This window comes from Gossypium raimondii, chromosome 1, assembly GCF_025698545.1.
Source record: "Gossypium raimondii isolate GPD5lz chromosome 1, ASM2569854v1, whole genome shotgun sequence".
Lineage (NCBI taxonomy): Eukaryota > Viridiplantae > Streptophyta > Magnoliopsida > Malvales > Malvaceae > Gossypium > Gossypium raimondii.
In genome coordinates, this window is record NC_068565.1 from 1835879 (window position 1) to 1848134 (window position 12256).

A 12256-nucleotide genomic window follows, 5' to 3' on the forward strand; every position below is an offset into this window, starting at 1 on the left:
AAATGTAAATTGAACACACATATATAAAAATAGCAATGATGTTGTAAGATGATTGTTTGATAGTAACTTGTAGTTTTCAAGTTAAAAAGACCCACATAATTAAGAACATGACAATTATGCCATTGGAAATTGGAATCTCCCATCATACTTCCCATTTAAGCGCCTTTAACAGCGAATAGCATCTCTTACCGTATTTCACTATGCAAAACACACCCTTTCAGTTTTCATCACTTAAACCATTTCACATCTGTCAGCTTTTTTAACTCTACTCACCTTTAGTATCGAATTTATTGATAATTTTTACGATTATAAAAATATAGTTTTATAATTTTAATATTCTATATTTTTATAAATTTTAAAAAATTAAATTAAAATTTTATCATTTTTAAGAGGGATAAAATGTAATTTTACCTTTATTAATTTAAAATTTTAAAGGGTCTAAATGAAAGTTTTTTCATTTTAGGAAGGGGAGGGGCTCTGTCTAGCCCCCTAACTACGCCCTTGTTTATCGTGATTGTAAATTATTACTAATCGTATCGTATTTATTATGATTGTAAATTAGTTATGATTTATAAACATATATAAAATTTGTTATCATTTTAGATTAAATATTGATAGAAATCACAAACAACAACATTGGCTTCAAATAAGGGGTGAAGCTCGGAATTTCATTTAAGGGCTGAGATAAAAGTACAAAATTTTGAAGGGGTTAAAACTAAAAAACCGTGTTAAAAAAACTTAAATTAACTTATTAGTTTTTCTTAAGGGTCAAAACTGCAAATTTTTTCATTCAATGAAAGACTAAAAAACCCTTAAACTTAATGTTTTAATTTCTGGGAGGGCCCAGAAGAAAATTCTCCCATTTGGCTACGCTAGAAGTGTTTATATACTAGGCAACTTACTCGGCTCAGTTGGTTCGGTTTGGTCGGACTCGTCATACTATTTATAAATAATAAAAATATAAAACTAATCTTATATTAAAATTTATATATCTTATAATTAAGTTTAGGTTAAAACATGTCATAAATCCCTATATTTTGGTAAATTTAAAATTAGTCTCTCTATTTTTCGGATTTCAAAATTCAGGTCTAACTCTTAACACTATTGAAATTATTTTATTAAATTCAAATTAATTATAATGTCAGTTTTTTCTTTAATTATTGCTATCAAATGAGTATTTTTTTATTTTAAAATATCACATCAACAAATTCAACAACAAAAGAAATTAATAGTTTTAACAATTAAACCTGAATTTTGAAATTTAAAAGTAAAAATACTAAATTTTTAAATAAAAGTACATAGACTAAATCTGAAATTTCTAAATAGTAACCTTAAATTTAAATAAAAATATATTTTTTTATTTTTTAAACAATAAAATAACTTTTTTGAAGTGAATTTAAATAGATCGAGCTCTAACTTAAACTTAATTTTTTTTTAAAATCCAACCTCGACCTGACCCGGACATAATACCAAAGACATTTGAGACTCTACTTTTTTTTATTGATACTTTCCATGCACGGCTTTAACTTGAGAAGAAGAAAACCCAAAAGAATGATTCATAGTTTGATGAGACAAGCAATGCAACCACATGACAAAGCCTGTGTTTGATTTCCATCACCAATCTTATTCATCTAATCACTGTAAACAAATTAATTAAGATTTGAATGGAATAAATAAAAATGGATTAATTGCAATTTGCACCCTGCTTGCCCAAATTTTAGATTTGTACATTCTAATTGAATTTTTAAAAGGGAAGAGATCAACTTACATCAGTGTAAAACTAAAGTGATTTTACACTATTTCCTAACTTCTTATACGATTAATATTTCAACAATCCAGTCACCACATCTCATTCTCCGTTCATGTAGATAATGCATGTTAAGTTTGACATAAATTAAAATTTTCTAAATATTAATTTAATGTAAAAAAAATCAACCGTTAAATATATTAATATAAACAATAGTTTAGATCGATTAAAAAATTTACATCCATAATAAGTAAAAATATCTTGATAAATTCAACGGTTAAATTGTTAAAATATTAATTGTATAAAAAGTTACGAAAGAATGTAAAATCACTTTAATTTTTACATCGGTGTAAGTGGACCCCTCCCCTTTTTTGAAATATCAGTATTGTATTAATTGAGTCATTGTATTATTCTAGCCGCCAAATTGAGTGTTAAATATTGCTAGCTCAAATCTGACTTGTAACATATTTCAAATACATAATTACATGAACAGTTCGATCTGACAAGTTAAAAAAGATACCCTTCTTAAATTTATTGACATTCCCTATTTTTTTCTTTAACACGTCATATCTAAGTTACTCGTATAGTAAGTATAAATGTATTTAAAATTCAGTCCACTTTAAATGAATCAATTTAAAACATGTCGAAGTTTAGAAACGAAAAGGATGTGGGGTGCAATTAGACCTGCTCATGGGCTGGGCTAGATTGGACCGATGCAAAATTTCAAACCTGTTTTCTAGACCCGACCTGAAAAATTGGCCTAAAATTTTGCTCAAGCTCGGTCCAAATTAAAAATGCTAAACTCGAGCCTGACCTTGTCCACTCGTATTAATTTTTTATATAAAAATAAATTTTAAAAAATACAATACATCAAATACACTAAAGATATTAAAATAAATGTTTCCTAACAAATTGAAAATACATTAAAAAATTCTTTATACTTAAATAACATAAGATAGTTGCAACTTAGCAAGTAAATGCCTCTAAAATAGTAGCAAAATTAACGATAAAATAAGAGTTATATAATATCCAAACAATAACAACAAAATAATAGCAATATCATAGTAAAATGACAGCAAAACAGTAGCAAACAATAATAGAAAAAAAATAGGCAAAATTGGGCTGGGCTCGAGCCAAAAAATTTTACCCGAGGCACAACCTGTTTAGAAAATTGATATTATTATTTGTCCAAACTCATTTTTCTAAACTTATATTTTTGCTTAAATCCTCTTATTTTTCAGACGAGCCTTCGAGTCTGATCGAATAGCTCAACTCATGATCAGTTCTAGGTGCAATCCACCCTAAAAATAAATTAATTGATCCCAAAAGAAAGAGGAAAAGAGTTAAATCAAACCTCAAATCTAAGGAGAGCATGATGGGTGTTAAACACGGCGGGCAAACACTGCAATATCGGCCGTAGAACCTAATGAAAGTGAAGCTAAATTTGGCAAAGGGAAGGGATCAGCTAATTGGCTGCTACTCTTTCACTAAATCTCAGCTAAATGTGGCAGTATCTTTTGCCTAATCCACCACCTCTGTTCAAACTTCAAGATGCATATGGTAATTTGGAATGATGAATGGATGGATGAATGGACATGCAGCCCATTAATCTTTCTTTGCATGTATGTATGTATGATGTGATGTTCCCCATGGATTGGTCGTTATATATATAACATCTAACATTACCTTTTTTTTTCAGTAGTAGCTCCCTTGGCTAAAAATTTCAACTTCATAGTAAAAAGGTGGAATCAACATATGGAATGTTTTTTTTTTTTAATTTTTTCTTTTTGGGTTTAGGGTTACTTTTTGTTTTTTATCTTAAATTTTTAGTGTTGTTGGAATTGGATTGAACCAATTGTATCGGAACCGTTCGGAAATAGTAAAACATCGAAAATCGAGACAAAAAAATAACGATTGAACTGGTCTACAAAATTTTAATATATATTTATGATTTTAACTATTTATTTAATTATTGTTAAACTGACAATTGAACTGAATCGACTGGATTAGTTTTAAAACATTGCAAATATCTATCTACTTAATTAGAGAGTATGAAGGCTGAGGAAAAAAAGAGAAATCGGAAAATGATTCGAATAGTTATGATCGACGATTTTTAAAATATTAGTTAAAATATTCAATTATCTGAATTAAATCAAAATTTTATTTAATTTATAATTAATTTTAATTTATATGATTATGGCATACTTATGATACGTGTGAAAATAAATTTTATGTAAAAATTATATCTATTTAAAAATCGGGTAAGAAATTAATTAAATTTTAGTTGAAAAAGCACTATATTTATTTTGGGTATAAAATTTATTAATAGATTTTAAAAAATATAAAATTTAAAATTTAAAAAATTATTGTTTTATTAATTTAATTTAATTTAAAATTTAATGAAAAAAACTATAGATTGAAGTTGGCAACGACATGACCCATTTAAAATAGGAATTTTAACTTTTAACCTTTTAAAATTCATAAAATTTTAAGTTAGTACATGAAATAATTACACTTTAATCCCTTAAAATGATAAATTTTATTTAGTCGTTTAAAAATTATAAAAATATAAGTTATTAAAATGTTTAAATTGCTTACAAATATACAAATTAATTCTCGTCCCAACAATTGTGGCAACATTTATGAGTTCTCTAACTACTATAAGAAAAAACTCAAGAGTTATTCTTTCGAGCTTTGACTTATACACTATTCAAATAACTCGAGTTATTTCATTCCAAATATGAACTAAACTATTTAACCCGAACTGTTATAAAACTCGAAAAACTTGAATTTTTTTCTCATTCCTCTGACCTGTGAATGATTTTGAGGACCAATAGCACCTGGCCAGGTCCCCCCCCTCCCCCATTGCTGTTTATATATTTTACATTGTAAGGTGTCCATCATCAAAACTCATATCATCGTCTCTCTCTAATCGAAAAACAGTAGTTAAAATTTCAACAATTTTCATTTTCCTTTTTATTTTTAAACATAAAATAGTAGATTGAGATTATTAATTTCTTAAATTGGAAAAAAGGCAAAAACATGGGAGGACGAGGTTCCCTATATAGTAAGTGGTGACCTAACATATAGATGGGATACCCTCCAATGGTATTTTCACCTTTCTCGCTTAGAATTTGATGGCCTGTTTGTTTGCTAAGCTTTAAACTCACCTTTCTTTTTTCTCAACTCCCTCCCTCCCAAGAAAAAACCCATCATCATCATCACCACCTTTCTCTCTCACAGGTATCAGTTCATTTACTTTTTTAAATTTTATGAGGGATGGGATTCTTTTGATTCTTTGATATCTATGACTGTTTTTTGTTTATGTTTACTAGAATCAATGGAGAGGAAGACAGCAGCCATTAAAGACCAGACAAGCTGCTACAGAAAAAGAAACACCAATGTTAAGGAATCATCACCATGGAGCTGCTGTAATAATCAGGGTTTTGGTAGTGGAGGAGAAGATTATCTATCTGGGTTTTCATGGCCGCCTAGATCTTACACTTGTAGCTTTTGTAAAAGGGAATTTAGGTCAGCTCAAGCTTTAGGTGGTCATATGAATGTTCATAGAAGGGACAGAGCTAGGCTAAGACAATCACCACCACCACCACCAAAAGACCACCATCATCATCACCACGGTCAGCCCCCTTTTTTGAACCTTAACCTTAACCCTAACCCTAACCCTAATTTTTCCCCTCCATCTTCTCTTACTCTTTCTACATTCCCTCCTCCATCTCCATCACTGTCTCCGGCCAAGAAATGGCTCTTCATCGACCCTTTGAACTCGAAACCCTCTGATTCGCGTAAAGGGGTGGAAAGAGACCGTCATAGTAGCCTCGGCTCGAGACCGATCCTTGGGGTTAAAGAACTTAAAGATTATGTAACTTTGGACTTGGAGATTGGTTTGGTTAATGATTCTAAGCAAGATTTGGACTTGGAACTTCGATTGGGGTACTCATAGTTCATCAAATGGTGCTGCATATATATATATATATATATATATATATATATATATATAATGGATGAATGTATTAGTATACTTTCAGCATCAATCTACCATGTAGTAGTAGTGTATAAACTAAGCATGCTTTTTTGTTTGACTTCATAAATCTTGTTTTTGACCTAAGATTTTAATCCGATTAACTTCGAGTTTTAGCATCCATAATTCTTTTTTTTATTCCGAGAAAAAGAGTTATTTCGATTTTGTATGAATATTATTGGTGTGATGGGTTCACTTGTTACGTTAATTGTGTACTTAATAATAAAAGAGTTGAAACTAGTAGTAAAACTCGAATATTGAAACTGTATTAATATTTAATTTCTTTTTCGATAAAAAATTTAATTTATTTAATTTACTCAAAATATTATATTTTAAATATAAAATATAAAGGTTGGATTAAATAAATCTAATTTGAATCGATATTGAAATTGCTAGTAAAACTCGAATATTGAGGTATGAGGTTACCAAAAACACGAATACACTTTCTAAAACACTATCAAATGCTTAGAGAAAGTAAAAAAAAGGTAATACTTGCATAAAATACTAGCCAAGTGAAACTTTGCAAAGGTATCAAATTTTCGCTAAAACACCGACGAATGGTGGGTAAAAAACTGGGTTTCGCTAAACACGACCTACTAGCAGCGAAACTCTAGTTACGAAAAAACATTGAAATTTTGGATATGACTTGTTAAGATGTTAAAAGAACCAGGTTTTTTGCTAAAACTTGAAATTGCATAATTGCAACTAAAATTAGATGGTGTTGTTAAAAGGAAAAGCATGGCACACTTTTATTTGTTTGGATCGATGGTGTACAAATTTTCACATTATTGAGAACAAAAATAAAAAAGAGTAAATTGTAGATAGTAAAAAATGGGAAAATTTGACTTGCTGCAACTTTTTGAACAAGTCATTTTCCATACATTCACTTATACTCTGCATTATTTGCAGTCACCATTGCAGATATTATTAATATTAATGAATAAAAATATTATTATTGGAACCAAGTTCCAACACCACATGAGTGTATACTACTGATCACAACCCATGATGCCATTTCCTTTTTTTGTTTTATTTTCATAATTTTATTTGAGAAATTTTCAAGATACTCTCGAATACTAGTTTTTAATGTTTTAAATTAATATTTAATATATATATATATATATTATAATTGCCGATTAAGTCTTAGTTCGACTGGTATGGACGTTGTTATCAATGTAGGAGGATGTGGGTTTGAGTGTGTTGAAGCGCAGTATCCTCCTATTTATGGGTTGGGAGGGGCTATGGGTAATTCTAGACATTCTCTCTAAAAGAGCACATAAAAAAATATTTTTTATCCATGCGGTTACAATACGATGATGTCTATAATTTCAAAGGGAATCACAAATAACATATTAAAAGGATTTTTTGTTTTTTTGTTACAAGATGTAGGAAAATCTCCTAACTCGCCTAGATCGACTATATGAGTTCAAGCTATTTCAGAGTAATCATCATGCAGTAATTGAAGAACTTCATCTGACGGTTGTATGTATATTAGCTTGGCTAATGGTCTTAAGGATGCCATTCGTGCTAATCCATCCGCTACCTTGTTTCCCTCCCTAAACACGTGTTTAGTCTAGATCATCCAATCTAGTTGTAAGTGGTCCTTTATAGCTCGTAGCACTACAAAGTGATGCTGTTCAGTTGAATTTGTTTGAAGCAAGTAAATAACTTAGTACTATCCATCTCAATTATAATTATAATTACAAATATAATCACAAATAATATGTTTGAATAACTATAAACCGAATCAAATTATTAAAATGCATGAATAAATTGAGAATAAAAGTATATATTTGGATTTATACCAAAATAAATATGGATAGAACCCACAAATTTAAAGACTATAAACCAAAAGTGAAACATGAACCTAATATTTGCATATATATATATATATATATATATATATATATATATATATATATAAATGTTTTATTAAGTTGGTGTCACCCGTAGTCAAGTCACCAACTCAATAATGAATTTACCAAAAACTTTTATTTTAATAAGCAATAAATATTATATAAAGGGTAATTTTGTCTTTTCATATGAAATCTAGAAAATACTTACACATAATGGGGTTTGAACCCAAAACGTCATGATATATGTATCTGTTTTTTTTTTACACCCATAAATAAGAGGATAATGCGTTTCAATACATTCAAACTCACGTCCTCCTACATTGGCAACAATGCCTGTACCAATCGAGTTAAGACTCGATCTGCTATTATTATATATTCTTAAATTTGTTACAATAGTGTTTATATATATACTACTTATATTAATTGAATGATAAATTAGAGCTCCATGCATGCAAAATTGTTAGTGGAATTTAAGGGTTTGAAATATAATAATGATTTCCCTCATTCACAAAAAAATATCTTAGAATAAAACCGAAGATAGATTTTCCTTACACAGAAGTTGCAAGTTTTTGGCACCCCTTGTGATAGTGAGTACAAAAGTGATGAAATGAGTTAATGAAAGGAGAAGTTGCATGATTATAATAATATGTCAAAACAAAAAAGTGAGTGAATTTAAGGATTGAAGACAAAATTCAAGCAATCCCATCATCACTCACGTATCTGATAATCCGATTAAGGTTCGTAACTACCCCTTTTAATAATATTGTTTTTAAATTTTAAAATACGGGGTTTTAAGAATATGGGTTTTATTTGATAACTTTGGATACACATATTTATATTTATAAACTAATGAACAAGGCAGATCATGATCGAGGAGAAGACCCTTCAAGTTTTTTTTTAAATTTTAATTAGACTCCTCTCTTCGAAAATTTAACTTTAAGATTTGCTACTGATTATAAATACGATCCAAATACAATGGATTATTTTTAAAAAAGAATTTAGGGTTTGTGAAAAAATTGTAGGGATGTAAATTTTTCCAAAAATCAGAAGGATTTGCATGTTCCCGACAATGTCAGGGTGTGGAATGGTATGATGGGTTTTCCTTAAAAGGAAATGAAAGGCTTAGGTGAGTTTAAAGCATTACAGAGAACTGATACACCCAAACTCTTTCCTATCATGGCATTTAAGGACAGGACACTACACTCATTTACTTACAACCCCCCCCCCCCCCAACTCTTTTACATATCTACTATATGTAATATAGACCTGGTCAAAGATCGAATTATCAATATTCAAAAGTTAATTTGAAATAAATACCAGATTGAATTATTGATTAAATATTTGAGAAAGTTTGAAAAAATTGTTAAAATCGAAAAAAATAAATTTGAATAAAAAAGTGTTTGGTTTACTTTTAATAATCAATGTTTGAATTCAGTTCATCTTTTTTTATATAGTTGAGAATAGTCACGATACGTGTTTTATTTTCATGAGTAGTGATTGAATCTTCAATCACATAGTTAAAGGATGATGTGAGTAATCACTACATTATGCATTATGGTTAGAGCTGAAACTATTATGCCTCACAATATAATGTTCTCGCCAGTAAGGTCAAGAGGTTGTTGGTGACCTAACTCTTTTTTCGTTTCATAATTTGTTTAAAAATATATTATTATTATAATATAAATATTAAAAATAAGTATGAGTTGTTTATGTTTTGAAATTGGGTAAACTACATTGTAGTTACTCAACTATTGGTAAGTTTTGGTCACCCAACTATGAAAAGTTGTAAAATGATCACCTAATTATTCGATTTTTTTTCTTTTTTGGCCACCAACTATTAAATGGTTGGTGGAAAAATGACGTATCAACTTTTAAAATTGACATAATAACAATTTTAACCCTCAGCATATATACATTATATCAATTTAGTCTTGATTCTAAAAAAATTAACTTTCATCGTTTACACATTGTATAGATTTCTCTCTCTCTTTTTTTTCTTTCCAATTTTACACTTTTTGGGTGACCCTTTCACCTAAAAAGCTAAAAAAAAGCTATCAGCTAAATTTGATTGGAAATATACTAAAAATGGTAATACCCAAAAAATGAAAATAATAATTTTCATCTTTTTTATTATTTTAAAGTTAACCCTCAATGCCGCAAATAAAAGTAAAATGCAAAAAAGAAGAAGAAGAAAAGATGACTAAATTATACAATGTGTAAATATCGAGGGTTAATTTTTTTGAATTAAGACTAAATTGACATAATGCATAAATGTTGAGGGTTAAAGTTTCTATTATGCCAATTTTAAAAGCTGCCAACTTATCTTTCCATTAGTAATTTAATGATTGGTGACCAAAAAAGAAAAATTCGAACCATTAGTAATTTAATGGCTGGTGACCAAAAAAGAAAATTCCGAATGGTTGAGTGACCAAATTTAAAAAAAAAATAAAAATATCAAAAAGCTAAATATTAAATAATAAATATTTTTAAATAAAATACTATTTTTAAAAAATATGGACGAATCTAAATAGGATTAAGTTAGTCATTTATAAAAATTAGTTAGTTTGAACAAAATTTGTAACTCATATTTTAAGTCCAACCAAATTTTAGCGACTATGTTTAATATAGATACTATAAGCCAAGCCCCAAACCTAATCCGATCGACATTTGAATACCTTTAATTTATATTTGTATAAGATATATAAAATCATAAATGTGAAACATTTTTGAAGTTGATGATAATTTTTTAATTAATAATTTGAAATAAAATAATATCTTATTATATATTAGAAGATTAAAAAAAAATATTTTGTGAAGTGCAAATTTTGTAAAAAAAAAAAAAAAACTTTACAAATTAAATGATATCTATCTAAGGGTTAGGTAGCCCGTCTGACTCGACTTAGGCCGGACTTGGATAAGGATTTTATTTTAAAAAATTTGATGTAAATAGATTTTAAACATTTCAAATTTAATTTCAAATTAATATTATTTATATTAACTCTGAGATGATTTCTTTAATGTTTCTTTCATTTTAACTAATTTCTTTTCCATGAAAATCTTCTGATAATAATAATTAAATAATTTTGAATAAAAATAATTTAATGAGTTCGTCTTAAGATTCAATACAATTATTTTTATTTTTCTCACACTTTTAAAATTAATTTTAATATCAGAAAAAAATTAAAATTGTAAAAAATAAATAAATTATACATATGTAAATGTGAAAGGTTAGATTTTTTAAAATTAAGACTAAATTGACATAATTTACACTGTTGAGGGTTAAAGTTGTTATTATGTCAATTTAAAAGCTTTCATTATTAGCTATTTGGTTACCCAAAAGATAAAATTAAATAAATGAATGATCATTTTGTAACATTTCATAGTTAAGTGACAAAAAAATAATAATTGGATGACTGACTTTTTTTTACATAAATAATATATAATTAATAATTAATTACCAAAATAGGCATTTGCTATAATGTTCCGCCAGTGCTGTCTAAACTAAAATATTCAGGGACATGATATGTAAATTTCCCATTTAGATTGAATGCTGTGTGGCGGCTCCAAACCTTAAATAGGATTCATTGCTTTGTAAACCTTCATTGTTTATTATTTTATTTTTATTCCTCTTCAACACCAAAAATAGATAAGCTTCTTACCAATTAGTCCAAAAAAATATTTTCTACCAAAAAGCATTTTCGTAAAAAAACTTATTCCAACTGGAACTAAATTTTATTTATTTTTCAAAAATAATTTTTACATTCAAATTATATACGACATAGCAGTTAATAGTATTCATAGTAGTTTTCTTTCACTCACATTATATTTGGAAAGTATAAATTTAACTAATAATTATAATTTATGCATAATAAGATTTTTCTAAAGCTTTTATAATTATCGTTATTATCAATTTGATTTCTGAGCAGGATATAAATTTATAATTATAAAAGCTTTAGAAAAATTTTATTATGTATAAATTATAATTATTAGTTAAATTATAGCTTCAGATATAATGCAAGCAAAAGAAAACTACTATAAATCTTGTTAACGTTATGTCGTATATAATTTGAACAAAAAATTTATTTTTGAAAAATAAATAAAATTTATTTCTAGTTGAATTGATTTTTACAAAAATACTTTTGGACTAATTGGTAAGAGGCCTCTATTTTTGTATTGAAGGGAATAAGAAATAAATAAATAAGGAGGATTTATGAAGAATTAACCCTATTTATGGTTTGGTGTGGTACTGATCCACGCCTTTAAATCTTTAGATTTTTTCTAGCAGCCAATTTAAATAGAAAATCTACATATCATGTACCTGAATACTTTAATTTATCACATTTTAATTTGGTGTCGCCAATATGTCAAGCGACACCGATGAAACACTGTAGTAAATGTCTATTTTTGTAATTAATCTGTTTCCCATATCATTTTTGTAATTAATTATTATTTTTATATTATTTATGTAAAATAACCTTGAATGAGTACTGGTATAATCCACGCGTATCGTTAAATCGGGCTGGACCAAATTCGAACTCGGATAAAAAAAATTAAGTTTTCAAACCGGGCCGTGGCCCTGTAATATAACTGTCAATAAATGTTTTTTTTTTTTTT

The 12256-nt window shown here is 27.8% G+C and overlaps 1 protein-coding gene across 1 annotated transcript; it reads left to right on the forward strand.

Moving 5' to 3' along the window:
• The first annotated feature begins 4808 nt into the window (after positions 1–4808).
• On the forward strand, positions 4809–5712 carry LOC105787147 (transcriptional regulator SUPERMAN). Its single transcript, XM_012613591.2, has 2 exons — positions 4809–4990; positions 5083–5712. The coding sequence occupies exon 2, from the start codon at positions 5088–5090 to the stop codon at positions 5706–5708; it is 621 nt and encodes a 206-aa protein (XP_012469045.1). The 5' UTR covers positions 4809–4990; positions 5083–5087; the 3' UTR covers positions 5709–5712.
• Positions 5713–12256: the final 6544 nt, after the last annotated feature.

What these genes read in the sequence shown, in the direction of transcription:
- LOC105787147 (XM_012613591.2), top strand. Translation starts at nt 5,088, where the DNA reads ATGGAGAGGAAGACAGCAGCCATTAAAGACCAGACAAGCTGCTACAGA.